The 19,099-nt window shown below is 35.6% G+C and overlaps 1 protein-coding gene across 5 annotated transcripts in view; it reads left to right on the forward strand.

Annotated features, from left to right (window-relative positions):
* The window catches only part of TRRAP (transformation/transcription domain associated protein), a 102,013-nt gene that overhangs the window by 51,121 nt on the left and 31,793 nt on the right, over window positions 1-19,099 (forward strand). For all 5 annotated transcript variants that reach the window (XM_049790935.1, XM_049790934.1, XM_049790937.1 and 2 more), the window contains 12 exons: window positions 480-626; window positions 1,705-1,907; window positions 2,600-2,721; window positions 4,205-4,418; window positions 5,391-5,570; window positions 5,915-6,061; window positions 6,778-6,897; window positions 7,195-7,482; window positions 8,887-9,024; window positions 9,407-9,519; window positions 10,025-10,160; window positions 16,123-16,314. In XM_049790935.1, coding sequence (XP_049646892.1) covers window positions 480-626; window positions 1,705-1,907; window positions 2,600-2,721; window positions 4,205-4,418; window positions 5,391-5,570; window positions 5,915-6,061; window positions 6,778-6,897; window positions 7,195-7,482; window positions 8,887-9,024; window positions 9,407-9,519; window positions 10,025-10,160; window positions 16,123-16,314 — 2,000 coding nt within the window. The remainder of the gene's footprint in view (window positions 1-479; window positions 627-1,704; window positions 1,908-2,599; window positions 2,722-4,204; window positions 4,419-5,390; window positions 5,571-5,914; window positions 6,062-6,777; window positions 6,898-7,194; window positions 7,483-8,886; window positions 9,025-9,406; window positions 9,520-10,024; window positions 10,161-16,122; window positions 16,315-19,099) is intronic.

Raw genomic sequence — 19,099 nt, forward strand, 5'->3', positions numbered from 1 at the left:
GACTGTGCAATTTTAAAACTTATTTTATTTTTAATTACTAAACACAGGCCTATTCATGTAAAAGTTTTGCTACTAGGACGAATGTGCAACATTAGCAGTAGTTTCATTTTTGTCTCGTTAACTACATATATATATTTTTTAAAAAAATTTCTTAAGGTCTTGGAGAAGTATCTGCTCTCAATCCCTCTCTTTCTGTCCTCCCTTTCTGGCTCTTGCCCTCCATCACACGCTTATATACAGAACTTTCAAATGTTTTGGTTAACGCAAAAATAACTTTCTAGTTTTAGACTAAAAACTAAGGTTGAGACAGAAATTTTTCTTCAAATCTATGCAAATCTCTAGTGTTTGCAACTTGGGTAGTCCCATGCTTCCTTCATGGCAGGACAAAATACATCTAGAATGTTTTCCTGTGTTCTCTCATAGAACATCCACATTGAAAACTTATATCTTACTTGCTTAAGTATTGTTTTTATCTATAGGTACTTTAATGATTCTGAAGTCTGCGTGCAGTAACAATCCCAGCTATATTGACAGACTGATTTCAGTTTTTATGCGATCTCTGCAGAAGATGGTCAGGGAACACTTAAACCCACAGACTACAGCAGGAACGGCAGAAGCAAATACAGGTATTACATTATATAGTCTGAGGGTGTTAATGATTAGAAGTGTTTTTAAAGTATTAAAATCTCTTAATCCTAAAATGATTTTGTAGTGTTTAGTGTGCATTATTACATGTTGAAAAATACTTCAGTAGTAGTGAGAAATATTACAGAAGTATTGAAGGATAAAAATGCGCTTTGACTTCCTGTTACCTGCTTAATATGTGAATTTCAGTATTAACCCAAACATTTCAGTGAATGGTTAGTGAATATTTGTTGAGCTATAGCATATATAGAAATACTGAAATTCTTCAAGAGTTTATAGGGTTGAGAGGAGAGGGGCTGAATTCTTTTGATTGTTCCATGCTTTCACTTTTTTTTTCTTTTAATCCTTCCTATTTGATAATATTGAAACAACTGTTTGTGAAATTAACTTGTTGGAGCTGATGCTTTAGTTTTAATCTTAAAATAGCATCTTTTTCAGTCTGTACAATTCTGTCTCTCATCAAAGGAATTAGGTCATGAGTCATTGAAAAAAATTAGATGTTCTTGTTAAAGAAAATTCAGTGCTAGTGAAGAGCACTGTAATTTATTAATGAATAAACTACTGAAGGAAATACTTTGAAAGAATTGCTGCTGTTAGATTCCCAGGCCATATTTTAATTAGGTAAATGAGAATCTTGCAAATTTTATTAATACTGAGAAACAAATGGAAAATTATTAAACTTGACAGATAAGCAAGTCAGGAAATTAATGGAACAGAATAGCTGTGCTGCATCATACAGTATTTCTTTCACAAGTTTAATTGCAGTTTTTCAGTACTGGGCTTGTGTAATACATTTTACCAAAGATTTACTGAAATGAAACCATACAGGCTTGCCTTTAGGATTTTGAATGGATTTGGGTTTTTTTGGAAGGAGTCTGTCTCTGTATTGTTTAGGAATGGAAAGTAGTAATTCTGAAAATGTTATTTCCAGGGATATATTTCCAGGTAACAGATATTGTTGTTGCTATTTTTAAAATCACAGTAGCTTATGTTGAAAATTTTTTTACTAGGTGTTTTATAGGTGTATACACAATTCTAATCCTTTCTTTGCATCCATAGCAGGTACAAGTGAACTGGTAATGCTAAGCCTGGATCTTGTGAAAACTCGCCTGGCTGTGATGAGCATGGAAATGAGGAAAAATTTTATACAAGCTATTCTAACGTCTCTCATTGAAAAATCTACTGATGCCAAAATTCTTCGTGCAGTAGTAAAAATAGTGGAAGAGTGGGTGAAAAACAATTCCCCGATGGCGGCTAATCAGGTAAATTGAGAAGATAAAATCATTATTGCTCTCAAATACTAAATAAATATAAGCCACTGTTACAATTCATCAGTTTTTGACAGGTTTGTAAGGATCTGTTGTATATGTTTACATGCCCTTGATGAGGTTTGGAATATTTTGCATCCCCTGTGAAAGTAACTGGAGTTAAAGATGCTTAGCATTTTATAGGTTTATATTAGGTGTTTGATCTCAAATGCTGTTTTGCTGACAACTTGTTTTAAAGTAAAAGTTTTAAAATATGTTTCACATTAACTTGGATAGAGAGATTCTTCGGGAGGAGAACAACTAATGGTGGTTTAAATCGTGCTATTCCTGTAACATTTTGTGGCCCCCTCAATTTACTGTATTTTCTGTTAGACTTGAGTACTTCACAGTCTAGTGCTATATAAAAGGACCTACACTTCTAAAAATATATGTTAGATTTTTGTAATCATTGAACAACTTAAACCTGTTTTTAGTCATGATTTTAAATTTTTCTATCATATATTAGAAGGATAAATGCTTGAGTTATTTTTCTTTTTAAGAACTATGACCTTCTACCAAGCTGTTTTTCAGTACTTTAGAAGTGAAAGAGTGATATAAAGGATGACTGAGGTGTACTTTGAATGTGCCAGTTCTCTGCTTGTTTTAAGATGAATTGACAAAATTAATCATGTCCTCTTCTAACACAGACACCTACTCTTCGGGAGAAGTCCATTTTACTAGTGAAAATGATGACTTACATTGAAAAGCGTTTTCCAGAAGACCTTGAGTTAAATGCCCAGTTCTTAGACCTTGTTAACTATGTCTATAGGTAATTATAGCAATTAATCATTTATTGCAGCTTATTGGTTCATAATTTGTACCATATATGACCTTTCTAACATGCCATCAATCTTTTTAGGTCTGAATTAAGTGATTTTCTTTTATTTATTTATTTTTTCCTAAAATGCAAAATCAATTCATTTCACTGAGGCCACAGTACGTATTTACAGAAGACAATTTGAAAATAGAAGTCCCTTAGAAAGGATTTTCTTTTTGGCTCTGCTAAAATATCTCCACCACCCCAACCTCTTACTTTCCCAAGATACCAGGGCATCCTCATAGCTGATTGTATTCTAAACACTGTGGTGACAGCTGAAATCTGTCTATGTTTTCACATGCATCGGGTATAAAGTTGTTAGTTTTTTTTCTTGGAAATTGATTGTAAATTATACTTTCAGGAGAGAGTCCTAATTTCAGCTAGGGTAGAGTTAACTGTCTTCCTAGTAGCTGGTACAGTGCTATGTTTTGAGTTCAGTATGCAAAGAATGTTGATAACACACTGATGGTTTCAGTTGGTGCTCAGTAGTGTTTAGACTAAAGTCAAGGATTTTTCAGCTTCTCAAGCCCAGCCAGTGAGAAAGCTGGAGGGGCACAAGAAGTTGGCACAGGACACAGCCAGGGCAGCTGACCCAAACTGGCCAAAGGGGTATTCCATACTGTGTGACATCACACATAGTATATAAACTGGGGGGAGTGGGGGCGGGGAGTTGCCGCTCAGGGACTAACTGGTTGTCGATCAGTGGGTGGTGAGCAATTGCACTGCACATCATTTGCACATTCCAGTCCTTTTATTATTACTGCTGTCGTTTTATTAGTCGTATCACTATCATTATTAGTTTCTTCTTTTCTGTTCTATTAAACCGTACTTATCTCAACCCACAAGTTTTACTTCTTTTTTCCTGATTTTCTCCCCAATCCCACTGGGTGGGGGGGGGAGTGAGTGAGCGGCTGCTTGGTGCTTAGTTCCTGGCTGGGGTTAAACCATGACAGAGAGTTACTTCGCTAGCTAAACTGGCAGGTTTTGTAACATGATGAAATAATTAAAATAGTTACCTTATCAACAAATGCAGGGTATTTAATTTAGTGGTCGTGATTCACATTATTTTGAGTTACTATTTGTTGCTGTTCTGCTTGCTGGTTATCTGTGCAGAGCCCTGGTGCAGACATGGTGGTCAGAAGTTTTTATCAAGGAATATCACTTGTAATTTCAAACAGAATACAGATGTGGCTGAAAGTGTTTCACAGTTATGATAGGATTTTATCCTCAAGTTTTTATGATAGTTCTGGGGCAGTTTCCTAACAAGCAGCAATATTTTCTTTGCTGTTTCTTTCAAAATGCTGCACTTGGATGCATGCCACACCATGTGGGCTTCTACAGAATGTCACCTCTTTTGATTTTTAATATTTTATATACAAAACCTAGAAGGCTGCTTTTTCTAATGTCTCTGTCATTTCATCTTTATTCATTTTAGGGATGAGAATCTTTCTGGTAGTGAACTTACTGCTAAACTTGAGCCAGCATTTCTTTCGGGTTTGCGTTGTGCCCAGCCACTCATACGAGCCAAATTTTTTGAGGTCTTTGACAATTCTATGAAACGTCGTGTTTATGAGCGCCTGCTTTATGTGACCTGTTCTCAAAACTGGGAAGCAATGGGAAATCACTTTTGGATAAAACAGTGCATTGAGGTAGGGAAATTATTTGTATCAGAAATACAATTATAATTTGGAAACATGTTTTAGTCCCCATTTTTCTTGGCTGGGTATAAAAGCATTATGCAGTGTGTAGTCTTGCAGTATGTATTATCTGTATCAAAGCTAAAAATACTAAGTCGGCTGCCTCAGATACTTCTTGTGGTGCTTAAAAATAAATACAGTGTCTAAACCATGAAATGCTGATGCTTGGGAAGTGGCTTTAATATCAACCTTTAAAATCTATTTTCTCTGTGAAAAGCTTAATGACCAGGTTAATACTTCTGAAGAAAACCCATTTCTTATAAATGATGGTGATCATAAAAAATACAAGAATTGTCATAGTAGATGATTTCAAGAAACCATTAAGGCTAGAGTGTCTTCTCTGGTGATATGACAAATGTTAGGTGGGTTTGCACTGAAATTGCATTTTTGGTTGGTTGGGACTGACACCCCCCCCCCCCCCTTTTTTTTTTTTTTTAAACAATTTGCATATCAAAACATGAGTTTAAAGTGACTGTGAGGATAACTTTCTACTCTTGGAAGTATTAGAACTCCTTCCACAGAGATTAAAAACAGCATTGGTTTTTTTTATTTCCATATCCTTTTGGGGAGGACTTTCATTGTAATGGTGAGAGTCTGTAGACTGATTGAGGGCACTAAATATATGTGTTAAAAAGTACAAAAGCGAATTTAGGCATAGAAGATTCCTATTTCTTCAGTATTTTCAGGAGAGGCTTGAAAAACAATCTTGAAAGTATAGTCATGAACTTCAAAATGGTGACAAAAAGCGGTCAGATTAAGATGAAAATGTATTAGTGTATTTATTGAATAAGGTGATAAATAGGCCTTAAGCATATTATTGCAACTTCTATCTTGTTGATAAGTACTAGGCCATAGTGATGTTTTCCTTTAAATACTACAGTAAAAAATATATTTAAAAACTCTCCTTGCTTTTTAATGTCTTAGCTCCTGTTGGCAGTGTGCGAGAGAAATACTACAATTGGGACAAGCTGTCAGGGTGCTATGCTGCCCTCTATCACCAATGTTATCAACCTTGCTGACAGTCATGATAGAGCAGCATTTGCTATGGTAACCCATGTCAAACAAGAACCTCGTGAAAGGGAAAACAGTGAATCCAAAGAAGAGGTAACTTACAGAAAATCTTTTTGATGGAATATAGCTCTTCCTAGTTTCTCATCAAATAAGTTTGGAGACTGTCTTGAAGATGATGTGCGCAGATTGTTCAGGATATCTTGTCTTTTAATACATTGTATATTAACCATGCATGGGTTTCTTAGAACTTGCATTCATTCATTTAGCCTTTTCTTTACTATAACACTCTAGCAGTTATTTATCTGAACCTGAAGAACTAGCAGAAATAGTGAGACCTGAAATAAGTTGATTGGAAGTGTATTTTGTATTTGTACGGGGAAAAAAGCAAGAGTACGTAGAAAATACCTGCAAGCTTTGAGTTGTTTACTTCTGTATAGGATGTTGAAATAGACATTGAATTGGCTCCGGGAGATCAGACCAGTACGCCTAAAACTAAGGAGCTTTCTGAGAAGGACATTGGCAATCAGCTGCACATGTTGACCAACCGGCATGACAAATTTCTTGACTCTCTTCGAGAAGTGAAGGTTGGTACAGGTCATTGGTTTGCTGACAAATCACTTTAATACTGAGATCTTTGAACTCATGTGACATGCTGCCTTTTTTTTTTCTTTTTTTTTTATCTCTCACACTTCTGATTTTTTTTTTAGCTGATTTTTTTTTTTATGTAGACACCTCCTATAATCTGATGTAATTCTTATTTGTATAGGGTAAAAAATTCTTAAGCCTTCACTTAATTGCTAGTTGTTACTGTATCCCTTTCCTACAAAGTTAAATTTCATCCTCCTCCACCTGTAAGTGTATTTTAACTGTTCAGTTAAGAAAATAGTGATGGCAAAGACAGGGTATAGGATCAAAAGAGTGTATTGGCATCTTATGTTTTAAATAATTTCTAAGAAAGTAATTTTAGCTGAAAGCTATGTTGAAATAATTCTCACAGTAATAACAGCTCTATCCAATTAACTTGATCATTCCTATTACTGATGTGATCAACTTCTTTCCTTTTTCCTTTTTTTTAAAAATGGTTACAGTAATGAATTAGTCTCAATCAACATGAAAATAGGATTAAGTTGTTACAGTAGTCTGTATTGCTAAAGGAAACATTTTTTATATGTTGGTTGGAACAGGCATTTGCATTAATACTTAAAAAACTCTATAATTGTGAACTGTTTTTCTATAGTATTAATTGTATTCTTCCCTTTTATATATGTCTCCCCTTTTTTTTGTATTGTTTTGTTTCTAGACTGGAGCATTGCTGAGTGCCTTTGTTCAGTTATGTCATATTTCTACACCATTAGCAGAGAAGACTTGGATACAGCTTTTTTCACGACTTTGGAAAATCTTGTCTGACAGACAACAACATGTGAGAATCTCTCTCTACTCACAAATTCCTCTTTGTAAATGATTGGTGTTTCAGGAAAATGTATTTGTGTGATAAATGACTTGTTCACTTGCTTTGAGAAGTTTGCCATTCTTTGTGACTAGTGAATGCTCTATACGTCTATTGATACATTTTTTGAAAGAAATAGGGCCCTTCTGTTTACAAAGAGAAATATACTTATCAAATGATTGATCCCTGTATTAACAACATTTTAAATCTAAATTCCGTAATTGAAGAATCTGAATGAACAGATAACTATGGTTATGTTTTTTCTTCTAGGCTCTAGCAGGTGAAATAAGCCCTTTCTTGTGCAGCGGTAGCCATCAAGTACAGCGAGATTGCCAGCCAAGTGCACTGAATTGCTTTGTGGAAGCAATGTCACAGTGTGTTCCTCCCATTCCCATCAGACCTTGTGTCCTGAAATACTTGGGTAAAACTCACAATCTCTGGTTTCGTTCTACACTGATGCTGGAACATCAAGCCTTTGAAAAAGGACTAAGTCTACAAATTAAGCCTAAACAGACAACAGAATTTTATGAGCAGGAAAGCATAACTCCTCCTCAACAGGTAGTGTTATATTAATTGAAATGCCTTATGAAATGTGAAGAGAAAAACACAGTGACAGTATAGTATGGTAGTACCATAAAATCATAGAATCATTTAGGTTGGAAAGGACCTTTAAGATCGAGTCCAACCGTAAACCTAACACTGCCAAGTCCACCACTAAACCATGTTCCTGAAGTGTCACATGTACATGTCTTTTAAATACTTACAGGGATGGTGACTCAAGCACTCCCCTGGGCAGCCTGTTCCAGTGCTTGATAAACCTTTTAGTGAAGAAATTTTTCCTAATAACCAATCTAAACTTCCCCTGGCACAACTTGAGGCCATTTCCTCTTGTCCTATCACTTGTTGCTTGGGAGAAGAGACTGACACCCACCTTGCTACAACCTCCTTTCAGGTAGTTGTAGAGAGTGACAAGGTCTCCCTTCGGTCTCCTTTTCTCCAGACTAAACCACCCCAGTTCCCTCAGCTGCTCCTCATACGACTTGTTCTCTAGACCCTTCACCAGCTTCATTGTTCTTCTTTGGACAAACTCCAGCACCTCAATGTCTGTCTTGTAGTGAGGGGCCCAAAACTGAACACAGTGTTCAAGGTGCGGCCTCAACAGTGCTGGGTGCGAAGGGACAATCACTTCTAAATCTTTGTGTTTAGAAGCTTGTTAAAGTAGTGTCAATTTTTTAATTCAGTGAAGAAATTCTTGTCCTTATGTCTGTGTGAATACAGACACTTGCAACATTGACTACTTTGTGTCTTACCTAATTCTTATGCTTTTCTTTCACCTGTCATTGATATTTTTATACTTTTCTCACTTGATCCCTCTTTTCCATCTGCTTTTGACGCTAATTCTCTGCAGCACTGTAGAACTAGATGAAACCATTTCTGCCCCTAATTTTAAATCTTGAGTAGAAGTCTGTATTGTCTCTGTCTCGTTCAAAGGGAATGTGCTTTCCCTAATCAAGTCTGTTGGTATATGACCTTAAAGAATTATTAGCTAAACAAAATTGAGTTCCCTGTAAACAGGTACTGTTGTGTTTAATAGTCTGTCAAGTTGTTATGATCTGCCTAGGCATGTTTGTAATCAGTTGAGGAGGCTAAATATTACAGATCCTTTTTACATTAAAGACCAAGTTGTTGGCTTATTAAACAATTTTGTTTTCTATGATCTGATCTGATATATAAGGGAAGGCAAGCAAGAAGGGTTTTTTTGGTCATGTAATGCACCGTTGCTGTTCTCAGTACTTGGTTGTTACTAATTGATTGCCTTCTAGATTTTTAAAAAGAGTTTACATAAACACTTCTCTATTTCTATGTCTTTCTCAATTTGTCTTGGTGAGAACATGTTGTTTTGCTATCTACTATGCTTTATAAGGACAGCTTGACTGTGGAGAAATATGTTTAACATTCTAGGAAATACTGGATTCCCTTGCTGAGCTCTACTCTTTGTTACAAGAAGAGGATATGTGGGCTGGACTATGGCAGAAACGCTGTAAATTCCCAGAGACAGCAACAGCTATTGCCTATGAGCAACATGGCTTTTTTGAACAGGTACACTTTTGATATTAGAAACAATTTGAGTAGTTCTACTGTCAGGATCGGTATTCTGGTCAGCAAGAAAATATTCTGAATATTAATAAACAACTTCAGTCTTCTAATATTGAAAGCGCCACAACTTCTCTACTGGCTAAAGTAGTAGTTTGAGGCCATGTAATACCTAGATAAGGTTAGATTTTTGAGCACATCCATCAGTTTTTCATGAGATTTGTAAAGCTGCCAAGTAATGACTATATTCAGGAATGAGTTCACACACTTTTTTTTTTTAAACTTAGAATTTATAGAAGTTTTCTTATAACTTTCTTAAAAAGAAAAGAATGTTGAGCTAATGTGTATATAGCAGATGGAAAAATAAAATGGTTTGAATTTTATTTAGGCACAAGAAACTTATGAAAAAGCAATGGAAAAGGCTAAAAAAGAGCACGAAAGGAACAATGCTTCCCCTTCAATCTTTCCCGAGTATCAGCTCTGGGAAGACCATTGGATTCGGTGAGACTTTAAAGCTGATATAGAACAAGTATTTTTACCCTGCAATAGAAATAAAATACCCTGCTGGTTTAAAGCATTAGTTACGAGAATAAACTTAGCTCAGGACTTAGCTCAGATATAGGGGAAACTTAAGGGAATTAAAAAAGCTACTTTTTACTCCCTTAACAGACCCTCAGAAGTGATATGCCTGAAGTGTTGTAAAAATGTAATTTGCTATTGGTGGAAACAGACTGGAGCTAAAATTTGTTTTTCCTATTTAAAATGGTTGTTCTGGGAGACGCAAAATGCAGCTCTTCCCTGTTCACAGATTTCTGTATTATAATTGGTAATAAATAAATTAAAAAAAATAAATCTTCCCATCTGGATAAAACTTTTGCAGTGATAGCAAAGCTGTTCATAGACAAACAAATGTGCAGATAATATTTTGATACACAACATCTATAGTCACTTTTATTGAAGTTTTATTTTTTGATAACCAGACTGACAATGCTTTTGATTTCCTTAGTTGCTCAAAAGAATTGAACCAATGGGAACCTTTGACAGAATATGGGCAGTCAAAAGGCCATATAAATCCTTACCTAGTACTAGAATGTGCATGGAGGGTCTCAAACTGGACTGCTATGAAGGAGGCTTTGGTGCAGGTGAGTGAGGGCTTTTAATGCTAATGTTTAGTTTCTTTCTTCATTTTACTGATTACATTTCTAACAAGTCAGCATTACAGTTCATTTCACAGAAAGAGTGAACTGTTCTTTGGAAGTTTTCTTGATGTCCCAGCACACGGCTGGTTATTTTGGCAACTGAAGCGTGCCATTTCAACAGACAAACTTGGTTCACTTTTCGATCTGTTTATAAAGCTGTACTATGTAAGAAATTGAGCCAGTGCAGGTGAAGGACAGCGTGCATGGTAATGAGTCATTAAAAAGCAACAAATGCTTGGCACAGGAGTGTGTGCCAGCAGGGATATGTGGAGAAACTTAAAATGGGACCCTTGCAAGTATATGATATTTAAATAATACAATACTAGGGAGGGATAATTTTTGTATTTTACACCTTTACTGAAACAAATGTTGCTTTTGTGAAAGGGAATGAAAATGCACCTATTATCATCTCCCTGTCTGTGGGCAACATAACTATGCTTCCAGGTGTAAGAGTGCAAAAGACTGTTGTCCCTGTTGTTTTTGTTTTGTTTTGGCACTTGAAAGGCAAAGCCAAAGTGTTCCCAGCTTCTACTGCCCAAAGTTAAAACTGTGAAACACAATTTATTCTGTTCATTATCTCTGTACATGAAAGGGGATTAAAACATATATGAAAATGTTTTAGTGAAATGAGGGTCAGGGACTTGTCAGCTAAATGTGGTTTACATTAAATACCTTAGCTTATCTGAGGAATATTTGTAAGACTGTGTATCAGGACCCTTGTTAAAAAAAAAATCCCTGAAAAAGCAACACATGAAATGTCAGTTTCAGTGTTGATTGGTTAGTGAGGCTTGTGTACACAGCAGATTATACCAGCAGTTACTGTTTTAATGAAGACAGTGACGAATTTGAAGTTGTTTATATGTGGTGGGAAATGTATTGGTACATGCTGGTTTTTTTGTTTCTTAGATTTTATAGCCTTGCTTAGCAGAGGTATAATAGAAAGTTTGTTGTTCTTTCAGTAGCAATGTTTTTCTCTGCTGTCTGTCTGGGAACTGCCTCCTGTATCTGTATTCTTTTGCTTTCTTTTTAATTTTAACGCAAATACTTTATTACTGCAAATTAACTGCTGGTTTTCTAACTTTATTCTCATTTTGAGTCTACTTTAGTTCCATTTAAAATAAGGCTCATTTGATTTTGCAATGTATCCATTACATATAATTTTAAAATATCTTGGGAGCACCAGAAGTTGGAGCCAGTGTGGTCAAGACTGCAAAGTGGAGATCTAATGAGAGATGAGGGACAAGATGATCAGGTAATGAACCTCGGGCAATAAGCCTGAGATTGGGAAGCAATGATAAGCGTATGAGGTGAGGGTGAAGGAGGCTGGAGGAGTATAAATATGACTAAGAGTGGCAGGGATAGCTGGGTAAATAGACCGAAGCAAGAAGTTGAAGAAAGTGATTTCTTTTGAGAAAGTGTAAAGGGCTTGGTAAAACTAGCAGAGAGGAGAGAGGCATTGAATTAAATGTTGCAGGGTGCATCAATGAGACTGGCTGTGCAGGAGACAGGATTTGAGTTGATTGACAGGGAGCGAGATGGGGATTGGACTTGAATAAGGATCTCTGGGATTACAGAAAGGGATAGGTTACTTCTGGGGGAAAAAAATACTTTCATTCTGCAAAAGTAGGTTTATAAAGTAAATAGAATCATAATGCATAAGCACGAGGGCACACTTAACTTTTAGATGATTGACTTTCAAATGTGTTCCCCAAACAATTTTTTGTGTGTATAATCTTTATACTAGGAAGTATACAAGTAAAATTACTGAGACCACTTAAAAGAAAGAGTAGGATATTGTGAAGTGACACTTGTTTAAATCTACAATCTTTATGAAAAAAAGAAATAAGGCTAAAAAGTACTTTTATCTGCTCTCCAATTGTGACAATTTGTGGTAAGTTTTGTGCTAGAAGTAAAGATCATAATAATTGTACAGATTTCTAGATTATAATTTTTTTATGACAGAGAGTGCTGAGGCACTCTTAGTAGTTGTTGTTTCCTGTAAGTTCATTATTGGATGTTCTGTGGAATCAGGAAACTTTAGTTTGGAATTTTCTGATGTTCCAAGGTTTTCTCAGAAGCTTAATGCATTGATTATTATACTTTTATAGTTTAATGTAAAGTTTACAGAACCATAAAATAGTTCGAGTTGGAAGGGACTTCTAGAGGTCATCTGGTCCAATGCTTCATTCAGAGCAGGGCCCAAGTAGATCAGGTTGCCTTGTCTAGTAGAGTTTTAGTATCTCTAAAAACTGAGATGCCACAGCCTTTCTGGATATATTCTTCATCTGAAGTAGCATAGATGATGTTTTAGGAACCAGTGCAGTACTTAGCTTCTGTTGTTAGAAACCAAGGAACTTGTGTATGGCAAGTGAGGTAGTTACCATCTTCATTTGATAGTGGGTAATATGTATTGTTTGTACTTTCCTGCTGTTGACCTTCCTGATTCATTATGGAGTTCATTATTGTGTTCTGCTTGTAATTCATTTTGCTGAACAGCATGCACTTGTAAAACATTTAACCTTCTCTTTGTCCTTTCCTGGGTTTCACTCATGAGACTCTGTATTCTGTGCTATCCATGTGCCTGATGAATGAATGCTCCGTAAACTTTTGGCTGTTACAGAACAGTTTGAAGGCGGGGGGCCCACTATGTACAGAAAATAACGCTTTGAAAGATTTAAATCTGGAAGATCTTTTTTCTTTCCAAGTGTTCATAAACACTTTTTTTGTGTCTGTCTGAATAAAGTTTAAATGGTTAGGGAAACATGCTGTAAATGAACCCCCCATTGTCTGAAAAGGTGCAACAGAAAATACGTAGGTAGATGATGTTATCTGAGAGCAAATTTTTATGAGTTCTTCCATATGCAAAAAGCTGGCCATATTTAGATAACTTACTTCCTCTTTATCCTCTCTTAGGCATCTTCTTTCCAACTATTTTAAGAACCATCCCATGTGAATAAGCTGGTGGTTATTGTCCTTGAGGTTGCTATAAAATGTCTCATGTACTGCCATCTCTGGCTTCCTGGGGCAAATGACAGACTTCTGTATTGGAGTCACCAGTAGATTTTTGTCTTTTTTGTGGTTGTGTGGGTTTTTTTTGTGTGTGTGTTTTGTGTTTCGTTTTTTTTTTTTTAACTTTGTATGTGGTACCTATCACTCTTTTGTAGAAGATTGAAACTTTTTTTTCTTTTCTTTTTTTTTTTTTTTTTTTTTAAGGAAATATGCCCTCTTTTCATAGTAGGTAGTTGTTAAACTGTGATTAGTTAATGTAGAAACATAAACCAGATGTAGAACTGAAATCTGAAAGGTGAGAATACTGCACTAAATCACAAGTGGAATGGAGCTTGCTGATCTTCATTGCGCTGTTGCTATATAGTGTAACATTACTGAAATTACTCTCCTAAGGATGCCACAGTTTGGAATAAGGGAGTGAATTACATATTTAAAATATAATTTTACTGACAAATCTCTGAGCAGAGCCTTAGGCAATGTTTTTTCATATTGCAGAGAGAGAGCTGGAAGAATTAGTCCCTCACTTAATTGGGGTTTATTGTTTCAGCAGTGCTGTTTTAAGTTTGAACCAATACTTACCAGTTAATATTGTTACATGTCAAATTGACAGCTGACTGTCTAGTTGCATAATATTTGCAAAAGATAAAACCTGATTATGAAAAATGCTGAGCATCCTTTAATTCCAATATCTTGCAGGATTAAGTTCCTGTATACAAAAAACCCTAAGAGCATGCTTCATTGTGACAACTTTAGTCTTGCGTGATAAAAATGCTGAGTTTTGTGTGTCTCTTACTTTCTTCAAAATCAGACTGAATATTACATTTTTAAAATGTAGTATGGTATTCTTCTGTAACACTTGCTCTTGTCAGAAGGGAAAATAGGTGGATGCTATCACTATGTTTTGCTTTAGAGGCTGAACTATGAAACAGTAAAAGTTTAATTAATTAAAGGTAGTGTTGTCTTTTGATGGTACCTAAATTAAGGGTGTCCAACTATTGCAACATTTGAAATGGAATTTTTCAATATTTGTAGTCCTGATGGTTCAAATTGAATATGTGTTTCTAAAGATGGATTTTATCATTTATCAGCCAAAGTGAAGCCCAATCTGTAAGTAGCAAGCTGCGTATGCTACAAAAAGTTATCTTATAGGTTATATTTACATTTTAATGAACTACTTCTGTTCTTATAACAATTGGTATTTTGTGTCCTATTTAAGTATGTAACTTTAGTGGCTAATTATAGAAATACTATTATCTGAGAAACCTTTAAAGCCTAAAATAAGAACTGTATTGTACAGTATATTATAAACCTTGAGTTCGAACAGAATGAAATAGATCATGTCTGACAGGTTCTGGTTGTGGAGATTTGCAAGTTGAGTAGAAGTGACAACCGCGAGTAACTGCTGATATGCTTTAGCTGCAGTTATATTAAATGAGATATTTTCAGTAATGAGACATTTACTAAATGACAAAGGAGAAGATGCTGCTGAAGCCATAAATGGAGCTTTTGTGGCTCTACTCAGATGCTTGTAAAAGTGTCAGGACACGTTTGCATAAATATTACAATGTGAAAGAATAATTGATTCTATGCTGCTATAGTTGCTACTCCAATTTTATTGATATTCTTTAATGTGGCTGTTTTTTATCAAGTTCCATGGTTGATTCACAAGAGAGGTCAGAAAGGATGGCAAATATGTATCAATTTTTGTAAATCTTTGTGAAACATTTTTAATAATCTACCTATTAAAGTTGAGCTATTAAAACAGCAAGTGGCCTTTGATAGGACCCAAGACTCATTTCCATTTGCTCACATTGCCATTGTGTTTAATGATCCAGTAGATAATGTAATAAAGAAAGAGATTATTTTCACTGTGTAAGTGTAAGGTTGCTACCTGGCAGTTTCTCTTTGCTGGCTCAGGCATAAAAGTCAGTTGAGGATAACAGAAATAACAATTGTAATGGTTAAGGTACAGTATATCAACAAGAAGATAATGCAGAAGGATTTCTGTGTTGCATATCAAACCATAAAGGGTTTGATGTAAAGCAGAAGAAAGAATTGAAAAAGTTCTAGATTTAAGGCCTGCAGCGTCAGCTAGTGAGCATTGGTTAAGTGCAAGTTTACTGTAAAATACTCACAGAATTTAGCTGCTACACAATTCAAGTACTTTTCTGGTTTTAGTTGCCATATTTCTACTGTTCCAGGATTTTAAGAAAATGGTTTAAAATTATTTTTCAATTAATTTAGCACTATGACCTGACTTCGCACCTGTACTCTGTAATTACTTTGACATAAATGGGAAGGTAAGTTGTGGATTAGTTAAAAAATTATTAACTGTTTATTCTCATAAACTTAGTAACGTCCTAGAGCAGGCAGTTAGGAAGTATAATGCTGGCAAATTGTGCTGACATATAGGGACGAGATCCTTTTAAGTGAGAAGTTGACATTACTTGTTCTGGAGCCCCTGAAGCATTTCAGAGGTAGTATGTGTTATCTGCTGAGAAGCATCTTTTTTCTTTATACAGGGTGAATTGGTTTGCAGTCAGCTTCATACTCCTGTTGCAAGACTGCTTTCAGCTTGCTCAGCTGTCTCTGAGCTACACTACAGTTGTCAGTGTAAAAATACCCTAACAGCAGGTTGTATGCAGGCACTTCTACTCTTGTGCTGAATTTGCAATTTGTTTGCTAGCTTGTCCTTGCCAGTAACCTTAAGAGAGCTGAAACTCCTCTAACGACAAAAATTTTGATATTTTAGTCTGATATTTTTAGAAAATGAGCTAATTTTTATAAAAAATAAAACTGAGTGTTTGCTTAAGAAGGTGTTTATAAAAATAATTTTAAAAAGACTGCATTTGAGTATGAATGATCTTTACTAGACTTTTTTCCATGTCATTACCAGGTGGAGTTGAGCTGTCCAAAAGAGATGGCATGGAAAGTGAATATGTACAGAGGATACTTGGCAATCTGCCATCCAGAAGAGCAACAGCTTAACTTCATTGAGCGTCTGGTAGAGATGGCGAGTAGTTTAGCTATTCGAGAATGGCGAAGGCTTCCTCATGTAGTCTCGCATGTTCATACTCCTCTTCTTCAGGTAAGCATGAAAAGTTTTTATTGCCAGTTATTTTCCAGTAGCAGGTTTCAGAACTTTTAGTAACTGTGAGCATAAAATACTTTACCATATAGTACTGATCGGTTTTTCATAATGGTGTATTTATGCTAAAAGTTGAAGAATATGCATCTCAATTTGGATTCCATTTAAAGTTTTTACAGTTTACCTGAATCTGTTCTCTTTGTGGCATGCAGAGGTAGCTATTTAAAAATTGATCAGACAGTTCAACTTTCTTTGTGGACTAATGCATAATGCACTGCAGTACTTGGAGTTCTTGAATGTTCAGTGGGTTTTGAAGTGAGATCCATTTAGGGTGGGTATATTATTGCATTACATTATTTGCAGAAGTGTTGGAATAACCTCCTAAGTGTTCTTTTCAGTTTAATGTGTTAAACGCTGTATGGAATTTTCTCAACTGTAATGTACTCCTATATTTTTTGGTTTTAAATATTTATTTTTTTTAATCGGGGCATTAACATTTAGCTTAGTAAGGGAAAAGTGTATTTAGAAATGCTGGTGTTCCTTTGAGGAGTAGCGTTCTCAACAGGCTGAGCAAGTTCTGAACATGCCTGTGGCTCAAGCATTAAGGTCAAAGAACCAAAAACTGTAAAAGTCTGTTGTTAGTGAAGGACTTCTCAGGTGAGCACTACTACCTTTAGGAAAAATACTGAAGGTTCTGGCCAATGTGAGCCTTACCTTTTCTTTATCATTTCTACATTGTATTGCTAAATGTTCTGATTTGCATCAGAGGAAGGAAGTAGGAAGGAATCTAGTCTTTAAGTATATGATATTACTCATTGGAGAGGGATTTAGTTGTATACAAGTTTTGCTGAAAAGTAGAGTGCATTTTATTAGTTAAAATAATGTGCGTGCCTCAACTTCATGTATTGGTCTTCAGCTTTATTAGTTGTCCAGCTAGCTCATTTGGCAGGTTGTGTTCAACACTGCATTAAAATCTTATAGTAATTTGTAAAAAGAATTCCCATGTTGAATCACATTGCTTCACAGACTGAGAGATGATGTGGGTTGTGAAGAGTGATCTCTGCTCCCCTCATCTTATCTGATGCCGGCTACAGGAAAGAAAACTTCTTTGGTCTGAGTGGAAGGCCGTATTCCATAATGGTGCTTGTCTACATGTGGGTGGGCATTGTCCAAATTTAGCTGTGCTGATTGAAAAGGTCACTGCTTCCAACTAATTGGTTAATTTTAATTCCAGTCTGTTGTGGAGTACTCATGTGAGTAGGTCAGCTGGAAGATTTGAGTCAGTGGTAACCTCTGTCAGGGGCCTTTTGCTGAACAGAGAAGGAATGGACTGCTTGAATCGGAACTGGATGGAGCCCTATGGCCTTACTAGTTTGTGATCTGAGAGAGATCTATATGCTTTCTGGACAAAAATAGACAAAGCAAGCATAAAGTTTTGAGACAAGCTTGCTCCTAAAGTAGGGGCAGAATTCTGGCAATGAAAGCAGTGAGCTGTCCTATCCAGAATGAAATGAGGGACAGCTAGTGAATTTGGGGTTACAAGAACTTGAAAAACAAACCAACCAACCCCCAAGACTTCTCCCCCCCCCCCCCCCCCAAAAAAAAAAAAAACAAACCACAAACAAAAACCAAACCCCAAACTTGCCAAAAGTTGAGTATTATCTAATCTTCAGTGGCTTAATTCTTTGTTAAAATAATTTAAAACAGGGAGGAAGTTTGTAGCTTGAATTTCATACTGTCCTGTAAAATTATGGCAGTATATTGCATGTGGCTTTTAACAGAACTGATGTTCAAATCAACTCTTGCCTGCATGTTTGAATCCTTGACTTATAAAGGATGAGTAACTTTCCAGTTACTTAGAGGATGGGCAAAGCTAACACTTTTTATGCTGTTTTTCTACTTACTTTTTTCTTAACTCTGTCATCCATTTCTAGGAGAAGGTAGAGCTTGTTGGCTGCTTCTGAATCCTGAAAACATTTTGCTCTCAAAAGGGAGCATACTATTTTCTGTTTCTCTAAAGGAGTATTCTTGGAATAAGGAAAGTAAAAGATTACCTTTTCTTTCATCCTTGATAAACAGGTTCTTAATGCTTATTTAAGTGTGCCATATTTTAGCCTTCAAATCATTAAATATTACAAGGCAAAGAATGTACTGTTTTCCAGCATTTATTTAAACATAAACTTGTTTTAAGATGCTGTACACCAGGTATGTCTTTATTTTTGCTGTGAGAAATCTTTTATTTTGTTCACACAGCATTGACAAGTCAATTTCAAGACAAGATGTGTTTAAACCCTGTGTGTTTAGTCTTTCTCTTTGGCATACATGTTACTTGCAAATGGTCCACTTGGAAAATTAGGGAAAAGCACTTGTTTCTTGTCCTGTCAGGAAGAGATCATAAGAACTTGAGACTGCTTTTTTCAGACCTCCAGAAATATTTTTGGGAAGCAGTTGGGACAACTTGCATAATATAGAATATGCAGTTTAATTAATGTGAGGTGAAATAACTTGTTATACATGGTGAAAAATGCATAGCTTGTGTCCTTTGCAACTTTTACACATATTTCACCATAACAAAAATGGACTCCTGTTTCCTTTTGAAATGTATGAAATGTCAACACCCTTTTGTTTTTCTCTTGGATTTAATTGTGTAAATAATTAGTTTTTCAACTGTAAGAGAAGAATTTTTGAGAGTAGATGTTACTGCCAAGTATAATTGAATGGAAGTAGGTGCCTAAAACTCATCTTAAAAAAAAAAAAAAAAAAAAATCAGATTTGGCCTTGAGGT

Source organism: Accipiter gentilis, chromosome 33 (genome assembly GCF_929443795.1).
Source record: "Accipiter gentilis chromosome 33, bAccGen1.1, whole genome shotgun sequence".
NCBI classification, from domain to species: Eukaryota; Metazoa; Chordata; class Aves; order Accipitriformes; family Accipitridae; genus Astur; species Astur gentilis.